This window comes from Aedes albopictus, chromosome 2 (assembly GCF_035046485.1).
Source record: "Aedes albopictus strain Foshan chromosome 2, AalbF5, whole genome shotgun sequence".
NCBI lineage: Eukaryota > Metazoa > Arthropoda > Insecta > Diptera > Culicidae > Aedes > Aedes albopictus.
Genome location: NC_085137.1, coordinates 10,738,705 through 10,762,667, shown reverse-complemented (window position 1 = coordinate 10,762,667; position 23,963 = coordinate 10,738,705). Strand labels below are relative to the sequence as shown.

The following is a 23,963-nucleotide window of genomic DNA, read 5'->3' as shown; positions in this document are numbered from 1 at the left end:
AGATTTGAATTGGGTTTGTATTGGATTTAAATTGGATTTGGATTGGATTTGAATTAGATTTGGGTTGGATTTAAATTGGATTTGGATTAGGTTTGGATAGGAATTGGATTGGATTTGAATTGGATTTGGATTGGATTTCGATTGAACTTGGATTGGATTTGGATTGGATTGGATTAGAATTGGGTTTGGATTAGATTTTGATTGAATTTGGATTTGATTGGATTTGAATTTGGTGTGGATTGAATTTGGATTGGATTTGGAATAAAATTGGCATTGAACTAGATGTGGATTGGATTGGCTTTGAATTGGACTTGATTTCGGTTTGGATTAGAGTTGGAATTTGGATTGGATTCGGATTGGATATGGATTGAATTTAAATTAGATTTGGATTGGATTTGGATTTGAATTGTATTTGGGTTGGATTTGGATTGGATTCGGATTGGATTTCGATTGAATTTTGATTGGATTTGGATTGTATTTGGATTCTATATGGATTGGATTTGGGTTGGATTTAGATTGGATTTGAATTGGATTTGGATTAGGTTTGGATTGGATTAGGATTGGATTTGGATTTGAATTGGACTTGGACTTGGATTGGATTTTGATTGAATTTCGATTGAATTTGGAATGGATTTGGATTGGATTGGATTTGAATTGGATTTGGATTGGGTTCAGATTTGGATTGGCTATGGATTGGATTTGAATTGGATTGAATTTGAATCGAACTTATATTAGGTTTTATTAGGATTTAGATTTTGCTAGGGGTTTTCAACTGAAACTGGTTTGCTATAGAAATTCTGGCTTTCTCAGTCTAGGGAATCCAAACGATTAAATTTGCATTGCCCGACGTTTCGGCCTGGTTTATTTGGCCTTTTTCAAGGGTAAAGCTGTCTATCGTTTTTTGTTTTTATCATTAATGCCACAGTTTGTTTGGAGCTTCTTGTATCCTATGCATATAGTTTTTAGGCAAATTAATAAATGTTTTTGGAGGGACATCGACACTTTTTCACATTCATCAATTCACACTGTACTCTGTAGGATTTAGATTTGCATTGGAATGAGATATGCATAGGATTGGACTTGCATGAGATTTGGATTGAATTTGATTAAATGGTAGTTCAAGAGTAGAGGAGAGGAATATTGTAGTGGGTAAGATTAGAATATTAATTCATTTTGTTGAATTTAGTTCTGTGTGTATCGAAAAAGATACATACGCACTATTTGTGACATCCCTGAGCGAATCAGCGTGGAAACGGCATAAAATAGCAAAACTTAACGAAGGTTTGCTGCAACTGTCTGAAGCGAGACCATGAGCGGGACGGCACATTGAGCCGAACCCAATGCGAGAACGGCGACGCTAGTTCGGTGGCTTGGACAAGAAAGCTCCGATTTTAGCCGAGTCGATGGAAGAAAAAAAAGCAGCGGAGCTCGGATGAAAACGAACAGGTCATTCTGGTTACCATTGCAGTAGCGACAAGATGTGATTTCTAATATCATCTTTCGTTTCGACACCTACTTCGATGCTGTCTCTTAATGCTATAGGGTAGACCCTACAATTACTATGTTGAGCCTCATAGAGAAATCTATAGAGGAATCCTGGAGAATTTCTGGAGAAATAACTGAAGGTATGCTTAAAGTTTTTTTGTGAGGAAATCCTCAGAGAGATCCCCTGAGAAATTCCTAGATGGTACCCCAGGAGAATTTCTGGAGAAATCCCAGCTAGAATTCCTGTAGAAATCCTATGGGAAACTCCTGGAAGAATCCCTAGGAAAATACCTCGTGAAATTCATGGTTGATTCCACGAAACAATAATTAGAGAAATCCCCACATATATTTCTGGATAAATCCCTACAGAAGCTGCGGTAGAAATTTCTGGAAACAGTCCTTCAATAACACCAGCAATAGCCCGAAAATGAATCCCAGCAGGAGTTTCTGAAGGAATCCCAAGGAAAAATTCTGGAGATATCGTAGGAGGATTGCCTAGAAAAAATCTTAGCGAAATGTCTAAAATTCCCGGAAGAACTCCTGGAGAAATCAGAAGGAATTCCTGGATGCATCGCAGCCAAAATTTATAGAGAAAACTCACCATGATGTCCTGAAGGGGTTTCAATAGGGTTTTCTGAAAAAAAAAACCCTGAGAAGAACTAATGGCGGAGTCTCCGAAATATAAAAAAATACTAAAGATATCCCTAGAAGAATCCCGGTAGCTACTCTTGCAGCAGTTCCACCAGGAATTGCACAGCATAAATTCTTGGAGCAATCTTAGCAAGCATCCCTGGAAGAATCTCGGAAAAATCTCTAAAAAAAGATAAATCACATTTATTTATTTTTTATATGTACAGGGACTCGATTCAGTAAAAGAAGTGATTTCTTCCCCAGCGTGCAAAGTTTGATGTTTGTTCCGTTCCAGAGGTAACTAAGAAGAAGTGTCTTTCAGCATTTTGCAATGATATTGGTTGAAAGGGCCTATTACACTCCACGAATGCCATTTCCCCGGATAGTTCAGTTCTCTGAATGCCGTTATAGGAGAGAGAGTAAAAGGAGGTTGCAGGGGCGTTTCAGCGGGGTACCAGAGGAATTCCTGCACTGCAGTTATTCTTAGAGGAATCCCTGGAATAATTCTTGGAGGAATTCCCAAAGAAATTCGTGAAAGAATCCCTTCAGGAATTCCTGGAAGAACTCCTGAAGAAATCGCAGATGGAATTCTTGGAGAAATCCTGAAGGAATTCTAAACAGAGTTCGTGAAGGAACTCTTTGAAGAATCCTTGAAGCAGTTCTTGAAGGAATCCCTTGAAGAATTTCTGAAGAAACCCCAGAAAGAATCCCGGAAGCAATACCAAGGGGGATTCCCAAGGGAATTTTGAAACAGTTCCTGGAGGAAGTACTGGATAAATTACTGGAAGAGTTCCTGAAAGAATTCCAGGAGTAATTCTTAAAATAATCCCAGGAAACTCTATTTCTCGCACTAAGTGTCCAGAAGGGAACTCTTAGCAAAAGGATGAGAGGGGATTTATGGGAAAGGGTTGCAAAGGGGTTGAAGAGTGGTATAAGGTGGGCCGGATGATGATGTAAGAGATCTGTAGAAAAGGGATGTGTGGTGGTGTGGGGGAGGGGGTTTGGTGGAGGGGGAGAGGGGTTTAATACATGGGGGGCTAGGAGGGGTTAAATGGAAGTTTTTTTTTAAAGATGATTCCTGGAGTACGGTTCTGTTCAGAACAAATTAAAAAATGTTCTAGGTTATCCAAGAACTTAGGTTACCCAAGAACTTTCACGAGTAAGCGCCTTAAGATCTACAAGCGTAATCGATGGATTGTAGTTATATTACTGATACGATGCAATATCCTACAGGTCCTTAGACCATTCTTCTTCTTCATTCTTCTTAGAGCACGTCTTCTGTAGAGACGTACTTTTCAAAGATATTCTTGGACCTCCAAGAACTTCCGCGAGTACAGGCCTGAAAATCTACGAGCGTAATCAATCAATTGTTGCTATATTATTGATGCGGTGTAACATCCTAGAAGTCCATGGAGCATAGTTCTGAAGAGAAGTAATTTTCAAGGATATTCTAGGGCATCCTAGCACTTCCGCGAGCAGTGGCCTTAAGATCATTAAGCGTAATCGATGGATTGTAGTTACATTACTGATACGGTGCAACTTCCTACAGGTCCATGGAAGACAGTTCCTATAGAACTTGGTTTCCAAGGATGCTCTAGGTCTAGGTCAAACAACTATCAACGGTAACATCTCGCTTGTGATGTATGTAATAAACGTTGTTTTCCAATCACGGATTATCACTGCACGATATGCTGGCTTTGGGATTGAATCTTCAAACATTTACTCTATGGTAAACAAGTGGATCGCCTTTGCAGATGTAGTATTGCAACAATGCATTTGGAGAATTTTTATGCGGGAAACGTTATTTTCGGGCAAGTGATTTTTTGGGCGAAAGAAATTCAAGCGTTTGTCATTCAGGTATTTGAAATTCGGACGAATGACATTCGAGTTTTGTTTCCAAAGCATCTCAGTTTTTGAGTATAATGAGATACTTATTGAGTATGTATAATCGATAAAACTAACTTATAAGTCAGTAACATTTACACCGTGTCCAATAAGTTCTCATACAAAATACAAATTTAGAAAATATCATTTTATTTCACATATGTGATTCATATTTTCAAAGTAAGTACATGTATTGAAAGGCCACATAATACTGATTAAATGAAGCATATGGTTCAGAAAAACCTTATTTTCTATTTGTTTTTATAACCCAGGTAACCAATAAGCAGTTAAAATGGCATTAATTCGGCACTATATGCGCCTTTACAGCAGGTTATTAAATGCTTATCTGCCGTATATGCGCCATTAATGCTAATTAAATGCAGGTTTTGGCCCGATATACGGCAGATTAAATGCTTATCCCTCCTATCCCCCAGATTGTCAAAAATAAAAACAAAATATTTCCCCTGCCCATTTTATGGCTTTCCTTTCTCTTTTTTTTCTCACTCTCCTGCTGTGGAACTTTTGAGGTTTGGGTCACGTCCTGAACTGCTGTTGCTGTTTTTTGCTGCTTTCGTCCAAATTGGGATTCGTTCCCTCAATCCGCGGGTTGACGATGGTGCTGAACCGCGCTACAGGGTAAGCTATAGATGATCAGATAAAGCGCGCTGGATTTGTGATCTATTTAAGGCATGAGTATTACACCGGCAGTTGCATAGTTGGCAGGTACTGATAATAAAATCGATCATAGAAAACCAACCATGGAATTAATTTGCTAATGCACGTTTTCCCATTGATTTTATTCGTTGTTACATATGATTGATTAGACATGCGAATGATGATGACTTCTACAGCCATGGCACGTAAATTAGAAAGTGGAAATGTGTTGTGGTTTTAGTATCACTCATCTCTCTTAGCATTTTCATGGCAATAAAGTAGCAGTTATGATGCCTGTTGTCCAAAATATACCGTGCATTTAAAATGCTACGAAACTGCTGTCAGATTTTAAGTAGCATTTGAATTGTTAATATAGGGCAGTTTAGCAGTCGAACTGCTATGATACGGCAGTAAGCAGGCCAAATGCAGATATATAACAGAAATACGGCTTATTCAAATGCTTATTGGTTACCTGGGAAGTCTAGCAGTACACTTCCGTTTTCTGAAATCTGTTTTCTCCGGCACGCATGAAAAATGTTCGAAAAGTTTTTCATTCTACAATAGCAAAATAGAGTCTATAAGGATAAATTTTGAGTTTGTATCTCAAGTTATGAACCAAATGGATATACTAAGACATAAACAATACAGTTTTAGTGATGATATGGTAAGAAATTTGCAAGTAAGCTCAACTTGGGCTGATTTTCATGAGAGTAACCGTTATAGCAAAGATAAACATCGTAAAACCTAAATTTTGGACAAAATTTACCACAATAGGAATACAAGGGTGTTTTAAAAGTGAGAATGATGTGAATCAACCAGATAATATGCACGCATGCTTTTTTAACACAACAAATATGATTAAAACAGGTAAATGGACATTTTTGTTTAATTTATGCTTTATTTTTTACAAAGTAAAACGGCTTCGTACTTTACCAATACAAGATCTTATATTTTTTCTCTTCTGGTCATAGTTGCTACTAGCAATGGGAAGGACAGGAACCTAATTTGTTTCAACTTAAAACCATTACTCGTTAAAATATGACGAAATACCAATGAAATGGCGTGCGTGCCAGCTGAAATGGACTTACGACACATAAGCGATCAGCAGAAAAGGATAAAGGACAGTTAGTTCCAAAACATATGCTGTATTTGATGTATGTTAGTTGTCCTTTCAATAAATAAAATTACTTTGAAAATCCGAATTACAGATGTGAAGATAATTGAATTTGATTTTGTATGAGAACTTATTGGACACGGTGTATTTATCGTAGCGACTAAGCCCAAAGAAATTATCCAATCATCTCTCTTTTGGATTGTTTACCAATGCGAGAAATCAATAGTGAGTCCGAAGTTGACCAAAGTCCATAGCTATCGCAGTCGCAGTGGACAACCGGAAAACCTGAAGGATGTTGCCCCACATCAGTAATCAAACAACAATTCATTGATAACGCTTAGAGATCCTAAGGGCTTTATTCACGGAAGATCTCGGAAATCCTGCTAGAACATCTCTGGAAATTAGTTCGTTACAAAACAAATCTCCATGGACCTGTAGGATATTGCACAGCATCACTAATATAATGAAAATCCATAGATTGCCCTTGTAAATCTTAAGGCCTTTTCTCGTGGAAGTTCTCGGAGGTCCTAGATAATCGTTGGAAATTATTTCTCTACAGAACTATACTCCCTGGACCTGCAGGACGCTACATTGTATCAGTAATGTGGCAACAAGCCATTGATAACGCTTGTAGATCTTCAGGTCTTTACTGGAGGGCCTAGAACATCTTTGCAAATTAGTTCCTTACAGAAAAATGGGTCATTGACCTGTAGGATGTTGCAACGTATTAGAATGTAACAACAATCCATTGAGTGCGCTTGTAGCGCCGACGAACCGACGTGACAGTGGTGTTTCAAAACTGTCCCCCCTCAATTTAACGGTCGACCAGCAAAGCGAGCGAATCCTTCTGTCAAAATAGCGCAGCCGCGAACCTTTTTCTATATGAACACACGGAGGGTTGGGGTCAAGCTAGCAAACAAACGCGGACCGTTCTAGAGGTGGTGGTAGAGTTCGGCTATTTTTCATCATGGTGTCGCGGATAACAAATTTGAATTTGTTTGTTCTAGCTGTTACGTCGGTTCGTCGGTGCTTGTAGATCTTAAGGCCTTTACTCGTGGAAGTTCTTTGAGGTCCTAGATCATCTTTGGTAATTATTTCTCTACAGAACTATGCTCCCTGGACCTGTAGGACGCTATACTTTATCAGTAATGTGGCAATAAACCATTGATAACGCTTGTAGATCTTTAAGTCTTTATTCGTGGAAGTTCTTGGAGGACCTAGAACATCTATGGAAATTAGTTTCATACAGAAAAATGGCTCATGGGCCTGTAGCATATTACAACGTATTAGAAATGTAACAACAATCCATTGATTACGCTTGTAGATCATAAGGCCTTTACTCGTGGAAATTCTTGGAGATCCTAGATTATCTTTGGAAATTATTTCTCTTCAGAACTATGCTCCCTGGACCTATAAGACGCTACATTGTATCAGTAATGTGGCAACAAACCATTGATAACGCCTGTACATCTTCAGGTCTTTACTCGTGGAAGTTCTTGGAGGACCTAGAACATCTTTGGAAATAAGTTCCTTACAGAAAAATGGTTCATGGACCTGTAGGATGTTACAACGTATCGGGAATGTAACAACAAACCATTGATTACGTTTATAGTTATTAAGGCCTTTACTCGCGGAAGTTAATGGAAGACCTAGCATATCTTTAGAAATGAACACTCTTCAGTACAATGCTCAATGGCCCACTGGGATGTTACAACGCATCGGTATGTAGCAAGAAACCATTATTGGCAAATGTTTGTAGATCTTCAGGCCTTTATTCGCGGAAATTTTTGGAGATCAGCATTGGAGGTCATATTTGAAAATTATTTATTTACAGAACCGTAGACCACAGTATCAGTAATGTAACAAAAATCAATCGATTACATTCATAGATATTAAAGCCATTACTCGCGAAAGTTCTTGGGTGTCCTGGAACATCTTTCTCTCACCACCTTGCTCCACGGACCTGTGGGGTGTTGAAAGTCTCCTTGAACCTTTGCTTCGTCCGTCTAAACAGTCCTTAACACCACAAAATATCCTCTGCGATCTTCCTTGGTAACAACATGCACTCTGCTCCCCATAACCCATCCCTTGTCCCCTTCCCCACTAACCCCTAGATACTACTACCCCCTCCCTTTCCTTATTAACTCTCTAAAAAAAATCTTCGGATATCTGATGGTGAGGACATTTCTAATATTTTCAGATTTCTCACAGTTTTTTCACACGGTTACGAATTAACACGGTTATTGTTTTTACACGGTACGTTTCCCCCGTGTAAAAAAAGACCTTAGTGTATAACTATTTTCTATAGCCTAATCAAAAGAGTTCATTTTTCTGAGTCTAACGTGATTTATTGAATATCAATACTTTTGTTTTGGTGGTTAAATTAACAAAACAGTTTTAATTTTCGTGGATAGAATGACAGTTCAATCGATAAAATGACAGGTCAACCCGAATAAAAAAATTTCCCCATACAAACTTTGAATGCATTTTAAAAATAGTTCCCGGACTCCAAAAGTTATGAAATTTTGGATTTCGACTAACTTTTGGGCGGAGAATTGGATTCAAAATTGAATTATTGGACCAATCTCCAGTGGAATTCTTGAAGGAAAGTTTGGATACACAATTAAATTGAATTTATTTCCAATCCGTAATTCAGATTTTCAAAGTGAATGTATTAATTGAAAGCTCACATAATACTGATCAAATACAGTATGTGTTTTGAAATAAACTGTCCTTTATCCTTTTGTAATAATTGCAAATGTGTCTCAAGTTCCTTTCGGCCGGCACGCAAGTCTTTCATTGGTATTTCGTCTAGTTTGCATTGAATAATATGGTGTTAAGTTAAATCAAATTAGGTTGTTGTCCTCAGCATTAGTGGTAGCAACTATGACCATACGAAATCATCTATAAGATTTAGATTGGGTGAAGTACGGAGTCATTCTATCTTGATCCTTAAAATTGCTAAAATTGTCGCTGTACATGTTTTAATGATAATTGTTTTGTTAAAAAGCAAGGCTGTGTTATATCTCAGTTTAACCAATAATTATCTTTTCCAAAATTTAATTATATCCCTATTGTGGCAAATTTTGACCAAAATTGGCTTTATATAACGTATTTATGCCTTTTTCATAGAAACAAACAAAATTTGACTATACTTGCAAATTTATCACAATATCATCACTAAAATATCAGTGTAAAGCTTTCGTCTATTAATTTAGGTATTAAAATTTAGTACAGTGAGATGTAAACTTAAAGGTCAACGTTTTAGGCTTCTGTAGCTTGAGCAACTTTTCGAAAATTATTCCAGCGTGCCGGAACCAACAAACTTTAGATGCATCTATGGCTTATACAAAAAAGTAGAAAAAGACGTTATTCAAAACCATATGCTGTACAGTAGACGTTCGCTCGGTGCAAACGGTGTAACTGCAATGCATTTTAACTGCTAGTCCGCTAAATGCAACAATTTTGCAGTAATCGCACCGCTATCTGTCAAAAAACAAAACATCAACAGAGTTGCGATGTTTTCCGGATGCACAACAGCTGCATTGCGATGTTTTTGAGTGCATTTTGGCTGCGTCCAACAGCTTTTGACATCTGTTTGACGGCTGTTAGTCGTTGCAGTTAGCGAATTTCATTCGGTAACTGAAACGTAAACATGTTGCATTTATCGAAAGTCTACTGTATTTGATCAGTATTATATGACCTTTCAATAAATACATTTACTTTGATAATCTTAATTACAGATGTGAAATTAATTCAAGTTATGTGGTGTATCCGAACTTATTGAACACCGTGTATGGAGAAATTACTGAAGAAATCTCTAAAGGAGTACTTGCATAAATAACTTAAAGGATCTCTGTTGAAATTACTCTGGGAACCCCTGGAAAAATTCCTGGAGGAATCCTCGCAAAAAGCACTGGAACAATCACTGGAGGAACTTCTAAAGATATCCCAGGAGACATTCCCGGAGGAATGTCTGGTGAAACCACTAGAGAAATTCTAGCATGCCCCGGCACTTACCGGGGACTCCTTTCCAAACGCGGGCTCGGATCCAACCCAGTAGGCCGACGCCACGACAGCAACGCTACCAGGACGTTCTCTTCGCGGCCACTTAATCACTGAAAGGGTCGATTTCGACCGCAGGGCACCGGCCTGACCTACGAAGTCGACTCCGAGCCCCTGGACCACCTCTTGTACCGCATCAGAACTAGCCATTCTCCGAGTCTACGTGCCACCTCCTCTGTAGCTCCAAGACAATGTGTGATCATTAAGTATATGTCAGTTGGCCATCTGAGTCCTGTAACTATAGAAACGAATAAAATCTGAAATAGCCCAAACGATACCGGTAGGATAAGGTAGGAATAGGAAAAAGGTCAAAACCAAGATAACATATTTTTTTAGAATTCAGCAAAAACAAATAAACATGTTAACAACTAAATCATCATCAACGAATCATTCGTTAGCAAATCCCTCAAAACCTAAGAACACAAAGGTTTTTCTTCTGTGTTCAAAATATCCACCAACAAACATTGATCATCCATAAACAAACTTCATGCTGTGATCGCAGCTTGATCGTTTCCCCCAATCTCAACGGGTAAGCGCCACTTGTTATAGGTACGCCGCCGTCGGAGATCGCGAGTCGCGTGCCACAACACAACGCATGCCCCGTCTGTTAAAGGTCTACACACTTTTGTTTACCCACAAACAAGTTGACCTTAAACATTGGAGATCTTTTGAACTTTTTTTTCTGTTATTCGCATATTTGAGACCCGGGGGCGCTTGGTGGTCAGTTGGTGTGCGGGTCGCTTACTGGAAGCAAAAAAGTTGGGGATTGTTTTTACTGCCGGTTTATAACAACGATGATAGAAAGGAAAATCAAGACGAAGTGGTCGTTATGAACGTGTGGTAACGACGACTTTAATAACAAAGGAATCAAAAAATGTGCGGGCAATAACCGAAAGAAATGCGGTAGTTTAGGAAGATCCACTTAGGAGATGCGTGCTTCACTATAGAGCATATGTATATTCGTGCTTTTTTTTAATTGTCCACCGACTGGGTGCTTTAGGGGTATTTTTACGCTAAGTAGGTGATGATCGGCCCTTAGCTAGACTGTAGTGCGGATGAGAGAAATGGACTTCACTTGTTAAGATGTATGGTATGGTTGAAACGAACCGAAAAGGGGTTTTAATGGCTAACTTAGAGGAAACTAATGATGGATTTGTACAAGTGAATGAAATGCGATAATTGGTGTCCTAAGATTTATTTGCCGGTAAAAGTATCGGAATGTAATGTGCTCGCATAACCATGTTGGCGAGCTTTGAAGTAGATATATAACATCACAATATATGTATTAGATTGCTTCAATAAAGTCGATTTTTTGGAACAAAGTTTTTTGATTCCTTTTAGCTTCCAATACAACTGTGTCAATTTGTATGGGATATCGTACGTTTTGCATTTGTCTTGAAACATGTTAATAATGTTTAAGTATATCCTAGGATATGCTGGAAAACTTTTCACTGAACCCTCCATTTAGGTAAAATTTATGTAGGTCCCTCCATTTAGGTAACGTTACCTAAATGGAATTTGATTGTGTTTAGAGCAGTTGGAGTACTCAAGATTACAGATGAAGTTGGTGTACGAAAAAAAGCAGAATTAAGAGTTAGAGGACGTTTACGGAGTGTTTAAGGGTTAAAAGTTTAAGAGTACCTAAGAACTCTCTGGAGTTTAGGCCATCTGATCTACAAGCGTTATAAGTGATCTATTGGAGCATTATGAATGAAATTTAAGCTTACTAAGCCTCCTACTGCTATGTGTTGTCAAGTGGTGAGTTCGTTGTCAGTTTGAGGATCTCCAAGAACTTCCTTGCGTATAGGTCATCGGACCTACCAATGATTCTTTAAGGTTCTCCAAGAACTCCTTTGAGTATAAAGTCATGGAATCTACGAGGGCTACTAGTTGTACCTAAGAGCCCCAGGCATCTATGTTCTATCAAGTGGTAGGTTCTATGATTGTATAGCATATCCGAGAATTCCCTAGAGTTAAGGCCATCTGATCTACAAGCGTAATCAATGATCTATTGGAGTATCATCCAATCTGGGGTCTCCAGTTAGCCCAGTGGTTAAGGCTACGGATCGCCAATCCGGAGACCGAGGGTTCGATTTCCGTTCCAGACGGGAAAATTTTCTCGACTCCCTGGGCATAGTGTGTCATTGTATTTGCCTCACAATACACAAATTCATGCAATGGCTGGCAAAGAAAGCCCTTTAATTAATAACTGTGGAAGTGCTCAAAGAACACTAAGTTGAAGTGAGGCAGGCCAAGTGCCAGTGGGGACGTAGAGCCATAAAGAAGAAGAAGAAAAAGAAGAAGAGTATCATGAATAAAATTTAAGCTTGCATAGCCTCATGTAACTATGTGCTGTCAAGTGGTGAGTTCGTTGCCAGGATCTCCAAGAATTTTCTTGAGTATAGGTAATCAGATCTACCAACGTATTTGGTTGTCTCTAAGAGATTTACGACTAAGGTTCATTTTCACACTATCAAGTTTTGAGTTCGAAGAATATTTAAGGATCTTCAAGAACTCCCTTGAGTAATGGTCATCGAATCTACGAGGGCTAAACGCTAAAACGCCTCTGAAACCCCCTAAAACCCATGTGAAACCTCCTGAAACGCTTTGAAATGCCTCTGAAACCCCTATGAAACCTAAGAGAAATTCATCTGTGAGCCTCTGAAACCCCCTAGAACCCTCCTGAAACGTCCTGGGATGCCCTGAAATGCATTAAAACGCCCTGAAGCGCAAACTCCTTTAACGCTTTCGTGAAATTCACCTGAGAGCCTCTTGAGCCCTTTAAAACCCCTGTGAAATTACCTGAAATGCTCTGAAATGCCCTGAAACGCATTGAAATGCCTTGAAACGCTTGGAAAGGCCTCTGAAACCCCCACGAAACCTCCGTGAAATTCACCTGCGAGCCTCTGAAGCCACTTTAAGGCCCCCTAATCCTCCTGAAACGCCCAGAAATGCATTGAAACGCCTTGAAACGCTTCTAAACGCTTTGAAACGGCTGTAAAACCATCATGAAACCTCTGTTAAATTCACCTTCGAGCCGCTTAAACCTCTTCAAATTCATCGGCAACCTTCTAAAATGCCCTGAAACGCATTGAAACGCTTTGAAACGCCTCTGAAACACCCATGAAACCTCCGTGAAATTCACCTGCGAGCCTCAGAAACCCTTGTGACCCCTGAAACGCTTTGAAACGCCCTGAAACGCATTGCATTGCCTTGAAACGGTTTGAAACGCCTCTAAAATTCCTATAAAATCTTCGTGAAATTTACCTGAGATCTTCTTAGGCCCCCTAAAACCCTTGTGAAACCTCCTGAAACGCATAGAAACGCCTTGAAACGCCTTTGAAACCTCCGTGAGATTCACCTGCGAGCTTCTTAAGTCCCTTCAAATTCATCGGAAACCTTCTGAAATGCCCTGCATACCCTGCATACAACGAAAAGGAGAAATAGCGCACCGCCTATATTTCAACTGCAGAAACAATACTCGTTCGTCAACAGTTGTTATATACGGCTAAAAAGGGGAACTATTCGTTAACCATGGCGTACAACCATCTTCCGGAGACACCCTTGTATAAAAGGAGATCGAGAATGTGCATCGATCTCTTTACTGCCGCAAAGCACCATCTCGGCGCCATCACGTGAAGTGGATCTTCGTACACGCTGAGAAATCGTTAGAATAGAATTAAAATTAATATAAGTTGAAATTTGTGAAACGCCTTGAAACACCTCTGAAACACAAGTGATCCATGTGAAACGCACCTGAAAGCGTCTGAAGCCCCAAAAATACCTCTGAACCCTCCTGAAACGCACTGAAACGCCTTGAAACGCTTTGGAACGCCTCTGAAACTCCCGTGAAGTTCACCGGCGATCATATGAAGCCCCTTACAGCCCTCTGAATCCCCTTGAAACGCTTCTGTCCTCCCCTTGAAACCACTTGTGCTTCTCAGACTTTTTTGCAACCTTGAAATCCATTTATAGGTAGTGAACTGAATCCATTTAGGTAATGAATCCATTTAAGGACAAACTTCTTGAAATCCCGCTTCAACAATGCATCAGAACTTCAGACGCATAAATCACAAGAAGCAAGCTTCAATCATCAGTGTATTTTATTATTCTGTTCTTGCTCACTTGTAATAAGCTTAAAATAAGAAGATCAGGCGTGCCGGTTTTGTTTACGGAGAGATTTGTGCGCTCGAAATCGTGAGTAGGTGCCAAAGTCGACCATTGTGGCGGCCATTTTGGGATTCTAACAAGTCTGTCCTTAGAAATTCTATTTAGACAGTCCCGACTCGTTACCTAAATGGAATTCCGGGTGTATACAAAACCGCAAAGTGATTTTACGCTTGAAAAAGTAAATGCTTGGTAATTCTTGCTAAAAAGTAAGATTTTATTAACCATGTATTTCTTTTATAAACATGTTATTGCAGTTTCTTACCGATTCTTGGAACATACGGCGAATTTTATGTTGCCAAAACGGAGTGTTGGCAGAATCAGTAAAAAACAAAAAAAAAACTTTATGCGTAATTTTGGCTTGTATTATCAATAAGGCCTATTGACAAATTATAAAATGTATCCCTTAGGTGATGTTCATAAATTTGCAAAATTGTCGTTTTTGTAACACTATGAAATAGGATTTTTTAAAGAAAAGTATGGCTAAAAATATGAGGTTAAGATGATTTATTGATAAAAAAAAATGTCAATAATATTGACTAATAATATTGAATCGCCAAATGGTCACTGTGCGTGGTAAGCTGCTGGAGTATTTCCTTAGAGAAATCCCGTAGGAACTCTACCAGGAATTCAATGAACTAAAACTGCAGTAGAAATTTCTTAAAACTCTCCCTAATAAACTCCTGAAGGATTTCCATTAGAAACATCTGAAAGAATTCCAGAAGAATCTGCAGGAATTTCAAACGAAACTTTCGGAGGAAGTCAGAAAAGAGTGCCTTACTTAGATACAGGATGGAACACGGAGGAAGACGGCAACAGCCGAGGGACATCGACCGTCATCGGGGATGGCTGACCTCGCGATAAACCGGCATTTGTGGAGCGATCACTTTTGGATGGTTAAACCGACGATCTTTACAGCGATTTTCTAGTCGGAACCCTAAGCCGTGCATTAGATGCCGTAATGTCCAGGCAATCCCTTAAAATGGACGCAAACCGGTATACAGGTGGTGTACAGAAATCGCAGAACACCCCCCCCCCCACATCCTGCCTAGGTGCCGGCCAGAGTTGACGCGTCACGCGACGCGATGCGGATTTTCCATACGATTTAACAGCTCCTTATTATTGATTGTTATTCCTTTGCGTGCAAATTTCCGCGTCGCACTGCGTGACGCGTCCACTCTGGCCGTACCCTAAGAGCTAGAAGGAGAATGTAAAGAGCTTGCAATGATGAGGGTATAGGGGTTTGTGGGGCAAGATGGCCATATGGGGCAAGATGGCCACCCTGTGTTTTAAGCATTAATTCGCAACACAAAAATATTTTCTGCATGGGTTGTGATTATAAACGATGCTCCAAGTTTATAATGTGCTAAAAAGTTACTATTAGTTTGAAAAATCTGCTATAAAATAGTGTTTGAAGTTTGAGTGTTCAAAAACAGTGTTTTCTTATAGTATCAGATCATCTGATTTTAAGGATTAGTAATGAAATAACATCGTTTTAAAAATTATTTTTAATTTTAAATGGTGTCTATATGTGACTGTTGTTGAACCTCAACAATAAAATTTAAATGTTTTCAATCAATTATGTTATATAAAAATGATAAACGTATCGTAATCATTCGGGGCAAGATGGCCACCTGTGGTAAGGCCTATGTCGCCATCCAAAAAATCAATCTAAAGCAGCCTGAAAACTGTTATTGATGTTTAGCGATACAGCAAAACCACAGAAAATTGCTTTTTCATATTAGTTGAAGCTGTTAAAATTAACTACGATGGAGATGATACCTCAGAAAAACATTGAATTTATTCGCGGTTGATCGGTGATTGGTTTCATTGAATATTTTGGCACAGTGATAGAAAATCGTAGCTAAAACCGCCATTAGAGGGTTCGTTACAAGACGTTGAATTACAATATAATGCATGAAAAGAGTAGTAATGTATCTGCAGATAAATCGTTTCGAGAGAAACAAGTTTGCTGAAAAAATAGACCAAATCATAGAACATTTCCAAAGAAATTTCTATCAATTTTATTTCAAACATTATCATAAAGAAAATGTTGGCAAATACCACACCATCCGTAGGCAAAGTGTTGCTGATGATTCGACCTTGGTTTATTGAACGTTGCTTAGGGATCAAAGCATACTAATTGTAAAAATTTAGCTCTGTGGCCATCTTGCCCCGATAGGGTGGCCATCTTGCCCCATATGGCAAAAATTCTATGTCGAAAGTAAAATTTTTCAAATAAATTTCTTTTGCATTCGTAGTGCAAAATAAAATGCTTTTTTGTGTTAATAAGATAGAAAAGACATGAAACAAAGGGGACGAGTGTTAAATAGCCATATACTAATTAAAGTATATGCTCCCAAGACGCCTAATCTTAGGGTGGCCATCTTGCCCCACAACCCCCTAATGGAGCGAAGTGAGGCTTACAGGGTGGCTAAACCAGCACTGAACAAAGAGATTAGGGCACGAAAGCGGGCGTGTTTTGAAAATCTCTGGCAGGCAGCTAAAACAACCCCTTGGGTTGATGGCTACAGAGTAGTCATGACCAAAACGAAGGGCACATCAGCACCTCCAGAACGCTCCTTTGAGATTCTGCAAAAGATCGTGGATACGTTGTTCCCGATCCACGGTACAAGACCATGGGCCCCCCCTTCCCGTTTTTCGACCTCAATTGTAAAGTCACAGTGAAACAAACAGACGTAACTGTTAGAGCACAAACAAACAGACTCTACCCACTTCTCATCGTTTTCATCGCACTTTGTTCCAAGTGACACGTCTGTTTGTCTGTGCTTAAAGAAAATTCATCAAAAACTTTAGCCTGGTGTCTTTTTCGTGAGCAAACTGCATAATTCCTTCAGGATTTTTTACAGATACTTCTGCAAGGATGCATCGACGAATTCCTCCTGGAATTTGTCCATAGCTTCCTTCAGTGATTTCATCATGGATTGCTCCAGATAATTTTTCAAGAACTCCTCTATGGGTTTCACCAGACATTCCTCCGGGAGTTTCTCCTGGGATAGAGGTTCCTCCAATGCTTTTTTGAGGGTTCCTCCAAGGATTCCCACAGGAATGTCGACAGAAATTCTTTCAGGCATTGAGTTATTGAGGGAATACTCATGGAGTTTCTTCAGGAACTCTTCTAAGGATTACTCTAGAATTTCTCAAAGAATTCCATCTGCAAATTTTTCACGAATTATTCCTGGTATTCCTCTGCGAATTGTTTAAGAGATTCATCCACTATTTTCTTCAGGAATTGCTCTCGAAATTTTTCAGGAATTTCTCTGGGAATTCCTGCAGGGATTTCTCTAAAAATTCCGCCGGAAATTCCTCTAGGGACTTCTCCAGGAGTTGCTCTGTAGATTCCTTTAGTAATTCCTACAGGAATTCCTCTAGTATATCTTCTAGGAATCGCTCCCAGAATTCCTACAAGATTTTTTTCAGAGAACCTCCAAGGGTTTCCTCAATGTATTGCTTCAGGACTTCTTCCAGGCATTCCTCCAGTAATTTCTTCCAGGATTTTTCTAGAAACGATGATAAATTTACAGCGTGACGCAGACGGGTTCTCAAACACATAAAACAACTTGATACACAAACTGAAAGACGAACAGCAACGAACAGGACGACACAGAGACGTAACATGACGTAGATAATTATAATTAAGTGTGCGCGGCGGAAAGTGTGAGTGATTGTCAAATTAATTTGAAAATGTTTGTAATTATGTGTAAATATTGTGAAAATTTGTTTATTTATGTTCTCTTATATAGTTCTGAAGATGACCGAAAAAAATAAAAGTAGGTTGAAACGTACACTAAGATTACGAGTCAAATCAGGATATCACCGAGAAACACTAATCCAAAACGAACAAGATTCCAGGATTCTTCCAAGAATTCCACTAAGAATTCCTACAGAAATTCGTACAGGAAATCTTCAAGGGATTTTTTCCAGAGACTCTACAGGAATACCTACAAAGATTTCACCAGGAATAACTTCAGGGAATCCTCCGAAAGTTCCACCAGTAATTCTCTTAGGCATTCTTCCATGAAAGTTTCCGGGAATTCTTCCAGGGATTCCTGATTGGGTGCTTGCAGAGATTCCCCCAGGAGTTTCTCCTGGTATTGCTTCACTACTTCCAGAATTTCATGCAGGCAGTCCTCCAGTATTTCATCCAGGAATTTTTACAGGGATTTCTCCAGGAATTATTCAAGGTATTTCATCATAAATTATGTCAGCAATTCATCCAGGAATTTCTCCAGCATATTCTTCAAAAGTTCTTCCAGGATTATTTCTTGGAATACCATCTAGATTTTTTTTTCAGGAATCTCTTTAAAAATTCTTCCAGATTTTCCTCCAGGAAAATGCACGGATTCCTCTGGAAATTCCCCTGAAAATTCTTCAAGAAACTTCTTTAGGCATTTTTCCAGGGATTTCTCCGCGAATTTTTCCAAGGATTCCGCCAGGGATTCCTTCAGATATTCCTTCGAGGATTTCTCCAGGAATTTCACCAGAAATTTCTCTAAAAATTCCTACAGAAATTTCTCAGAGATTTTTCAGAGAATTTCTCCTGAGATTCCTTCATGAATTGCTTCAGGGATCCCCCCAGGGATTTCTCCTCGAATTTCTCCAGGGATTTTCCCAGGGATTCCTCCAGAAATTCCTCTAAGCATTCTTTCAGGAAATTCTCCAGGACTACATTCAGCAATTTTCAGGGATTCCACCAAGGATTTCTTCACAAATTTCTCCAAGGATTCCCCCAGGGCTTCCTTCGGAAATTCCTTCGAGGATTTCTCCAGGAATGTCTCCAAAAATTCCGCATGAAATTGGTTCAGAATTTTCTCATGGGATTTTTTCAGAAATAGAAAAATAATAGAAATCTCCCAGAATTACTCTAGAGATTTTTCTAGAAATATATCCAGTAATTATTTCAAGAATTCCTCTAGAAATTCCTACAGGATTTCCATCATGGCTTCCTACAGCAATTCCTACAGGAATACCTCTAAGAACTCCTCCAGGATTTTATCCAGGAATTTCTCCTCAAGTTTCTTCAATGATTCATCCACGAAACAAAAAAAAAATGGATTTTTCCAGAAATAGAAAAATAACAAAAATAGAAATAGAATTCCTTCGGAGATTCCTCTAGAAATTTATCCAGTAATTCTTTCAATAATTCTTGTACAGGTTGCAATTCCCATAGGAATACCTTTAGGATTTTATCCAGGGATTTCTCCTGGAATTCCTCCAGAAAATAATACAGAATTTTTTTTTTTCAGGAATTCCTCCAGGAATTCCTCCTGGACATCCTCCAGAAACTATGTCAGCAATTCCTCCAAGAATTTCTTCAGGAAATCCTCTAGGAATTTCTTCAGGAAACCCTCTAGAAATTTCTTCAGTAATTCTTTCAGGAAATTTTCAAGGATTCCTCCAGACATTCCTCCAGATATTTCTCCAGAGATTCGTCCAGAAGTTGATCCAGGAATTCTTCCAGTGATTTCTCCACGAATTTCTCCAGGGATATTCCCAGAAATTCCTCCAAGGCTTCTTCCAGGAATACCCTCTGGAATTTCTCAATGGATTTTTTACAGAAATTTCTCCAGCAATTATTCCTCCCAGAATTCCTCTGGAGATTTCTCCAGATTTTTTTTCGGGGATTGCTCCAAGAATTCATGTAAGAAATTTATCCAGGAATTCTTGCTGGGTCTCATCCAAGAATTCTTCTAGGAATTTGTTCAGAAGTTTTTCAAAACATTCCTCCAGTATTCTCTCTAACGATTTTCCCAGGAGCATTCCTCCAGCAATGCGTTCAGGGATTTCTCCAAGAATTCCTCCAAGGATTCCTTCTAAAATTTCTCTAAGTATTCCTCAAGAGATTTCTTCTGAAATTTTTCTAGCGATTTCTCTCAGAATTCCTCCAGCAATTTTCCCAGAATTTTCTCCAAGGAATCCTCCAGAAATTTATCTAGGATTTCTTTCAAAATTTCCTCATGAGATATCTTCAGATATTTCTCTAGGTATTCCTCCCATAATTTATACAGGAATTCCTCCAGGTAGACTTTCCCGGAATTCCTCCGGGAATTCCTCCATAGATTCTACAGGGCGTTCCTATAGGAATTGCTCCAGGGATTCATCCAGGTGTTTCTTTAGGGATTTATCCAGGAAATCTTCCAGGGATTGATCCAGGAATTCCTCAAATGATTTCTTCAGAAATTCCTCTCAGGTTCTCTTCAAAAATTTATTCAGCAGTTCCTTCGGAAATTTCATTAATTCTTCAATCATCTTTTCAGGGATGTACCCAAGAACTTCTTCAGGATCACCTGATGATTTTTTTTTAATTATTTTAAGTATTTCTGGAGGAATTCCTCCAGCGAATAGTATTGGAAGATTATTTTAAAAGTTCTCATACAGGAGCCAGGAAATTCCAGGTTAGTCCTCAAGAGAGTTCGTAATTTTCAAAAGAGTTCAGCTATAATTTCTTATGAATGTTTTGCAGACATTATCAAAAAAAAACAGAGCAAAAAAAAATGCAAGAGTGAATAAAAGTCCTTAATCTTCCAGAAATTGATCTCCGCTACCAGCACTACGTTGATTTATGTAGATCAGGCGAGCTTTTTTGAACGTATTGTATAAAATACAACAAGGTGACTGCTGAAAGGTTAAATAATGCTTTTAGAATATAATGTTATTATATTCAATTTCATCGTATTGCGTTTAGTTGTAAAAGCTAGTAGGTACAAATTTGCTAAGGGTGCTTGCTGCCCCTCGTCGAAAAGTTTGAATTGATCGTTAAATTCATGTGCCGAACTGTTTTGAAGAGTGTTACGTCTGCTTGTCTGTGGTACGGTTGTCTCCAGTGTCTTATACTTGATTCGACTCAGTGTATATGTAACTTTCAGTGATTTGTACATGTAACTTCTGTAGTAATCTGTCGTATATGAAAGAATGCAAACGACAAGTTCGATAGCCTTCCAAGTTTCAGTGTATGATGAAAAGATGCCTGTAAGATTAGCAACAGTTTCAACACTAAATAAATTTCTCTTGGTCTTCATATGTTCATAAGAGATGGATATATTTACGGTGCAAATTAAGGGAAGGATGAAGCATGATCGATGAGATTTGAATTATGACATCTAAAATCCCGTGTCATTAATTGGCTCTGTAGCTTAGCTGCAAAAGCACTTGTCTAGCAAATTAGGGTCGTGGGGTCAAGTCTCACATGAGCTGTGGATTTTTTTGGCAAGGTTGCGTCCATTCATTTGCAAAGATTTACATTCATTTGCTATTATCTCAGTTCAGAAGCATGCTATCGAAAAACAATGTATGGATGAATTTAACCTTGTGGTTTTATCTGAAAGTTTGCCGAATAACATTGGGGTCGCAAACGTATACCAAAACTTTCAGATAAAACCACAAGGTTAAATTCATCCATACATTGTTTTTCGATAGCATACTTCTGAACTGAGATAATAGCAAATGAATGTAAATCTTTGCAAATGAATGGTTGCACCCTTGTTTTTTGGAATTTCACTAATAGTTTATCCATCTTTACATGTGTATGTTGAGTTGAAAAATCATTAATTGATCATACGGATTGGTATACTGAAAATTTTGCCCTTAAGGATCGAGGAAATATACGCCATTGCTCTGTTGCTAAAGATAGTAGTTTCAGATTCTACTTCAAATTTTGCACCAAAAACCTATCTTCATGTATGCTCACTTGCAGTGCATATGCTGATTGATTTCCAGCATTTTAAGTGCGATAGAAATCTTCAAAATCGCGAGCAAATCGTTAGAAAGAGAGGGAAGATAGGAAAAATAACACGGTATCCCGTATCACCTTAAGTAAAAATAGTCAATTATGTTACGCTTTCGACGGCATAGAAGTCTAACTGTTTTTCATCTTGTATGCCTATGTCTACTCGAGAGTCGAGAAGACTTGTAATGGATCATCTCTCGCCAGCATATTTATCTCTATCGTCGACGTTGGTAGCGCATAAGACGAGGAAGCAATCGAAACAGTTGCCAACTGCCTACGGTGGCAGGCGTGATATGGCTGCACTCCCTCTTCGAAAGGGTGTAAGTCTCTCAACCGATCGAAAGTTACTTCGTATCGGGGCTCGAAGATTAGATTGATTAATAGTGGAAAATTGTAGACACCAGCAAAAATGTAGCAATAAAGATACTATTTATTGATTATAATTTTCCTAATCAATTAGGGGTTGTTCACAGCTAATTATATATTATTTACTGTTGCCATTTATCACGCTTTGGTCATTCGATCTGTTACTTTGGTGTTTCAGAGCCAATGCCTCAGCTATAAGACCCTAAAGCGCTTTTCATCGGTTAATATAACACTGAAGACAATGTCGCCGTAATTATTTAGTATCATTCCAATCACTGATAAAAACTCCCCATATTTTCCTCTCTCCCGCAGGTGGCTGAAACTGTTCTGCCTGCTGCAGTCCGTGCTGCTAGCCCTCAGCATCTCCCACTACGCCCATCCCGCCGTACTGGAAAACGAAGCTCAAGAAGCACTGCTGCCGGACTACCTGCGAAACCCGTTCTACCGGACGCCGCGAGTGGCAAACGCCCTGGCCCGCTTCAGCTGGATCGGCCCCGGCGAGGAACTGGTGCGGGAGCGGCACGCCGAGAAAATCTCCCGAGCCGACATCTACAGCGTGCTGACCCACGCCGGATTCGTTCCGCGGAGATTGCATGGGTTCCACCGCTAGTGCAGCTAGTGGCCAGTCGATCAGGGACCCAAGTTCAAACACCCGCTGGAGAGTGCAATCGGTTTCGAATTGGATCTGAGACGGTCCAACAACGGTACCAACCGCCAAAATTGATTTTTTAAACTTTTGTTTCGCTATGGAGAGTGTGTACATATAGACGCAGCATTTGCAATGGTAAGTTCACGCCCTTGGGCTCTAGTGTAGCAAGATAGCAGATTAGGTCTTAAATGTGTAGTTATAGTGTAAGAGTATAAGGTGCTCACGAAACACATCATCATCTAGTGATTGATTGTTGATTAGTTTCTCTAGATTTGTGATCGATTGTGTTTTCACTAGATTTGTCAATATGTCAAGTTGTAAAACTTGTGTATACCAGTGATCGTTGCTTGATTATGTAGCTAAAACAAAAATAAAGGAGATTTCAATAAACCGGTGTTGTATTTTCAAATGACTCCGAAAAGCCATTGCGGATTTGCGGTTCCTTACGTGGACAAATACTTTGTCAGATTTCTGATAAATAAAATCTTTATAGGGGTATTTAAGCCTGGAACACATAGCGTCCGTTCCGTCGAGTTTTGCTTTTTTTTGACAGTTTTCTCATGGGAAATTTGTCAAACTACTGTCACGCACACGCAATCGTATGCATTGTGTGGGGCACTTTACGTATTTTCGGCAGTTTAATTCTCTTCGTCATGGAAGGTTTTACGAACCCTGTTGAACTCAAAGTTGGCGTCAAATCTTTCCCAACCAAGGTGAATTTTGTGACCAAATTTCAGGCAATTTGGCCTACAAAAACCCCCCATGACGAAGAGAACAAACCTGCCGATAATACCCAAAGTCAACCTAAATAATAAGCGTCACCCTATTTTGGTATTTATTGTTTTGTCTTCCAGCTAGAATGCTATTCAATTTGATTGGATCATCTAGACTCCAGACACTTCAATCGGTGGGACGGTAAAGGCAGGCACAGCTATTCGATCCTCTGTAAAGTCCTTCAGCTTCCTGCTATGCAACTCCGATTCCAACCTCATTGTTTGAACCTACCGGGATACGAGCAACCTGAGGATAGATCGGATATCCAACCCCGGTAGGAACTACTTTTTCCCGTGTTGGGGACATAATGCCACTGCGACCAAGTATACCAGCTGGACAATACACATTCTGAATTTCATAAAGATTGGAACCCTAGAACCAAAGTGACAGCCAATTGTAGCGCGGACAAGGCAAAGCGTGAAACTTTA

The 23,963-nt window shown here is 39.2% G+C and overlaps 1 protein-coding gene across 1 annotated transcript in view; it reads left to right on the top strand.

Moving 5' to 3' along the window:
* Positions 1–23,142, top strand: part of LOC109429827 (uncharacterized) — a 64,781-nt gene extending 41,639 nt beyond the window's left edge. The window contains exon 2 of the mRNA XM_019705807.3: positions 22,425–23,142. Within this exon, the coding sequence (XP_019561352.1) occupies positions 22,425–22,722 (298 nt within the window). The 3' untranslated portion in view covers positions 22,723–23,142. The remainder of the gene's footprint in view (positions 1–22,424) is intronic.
* Positions 23,143–23,963: the final 821 nt, after the last annotated feature.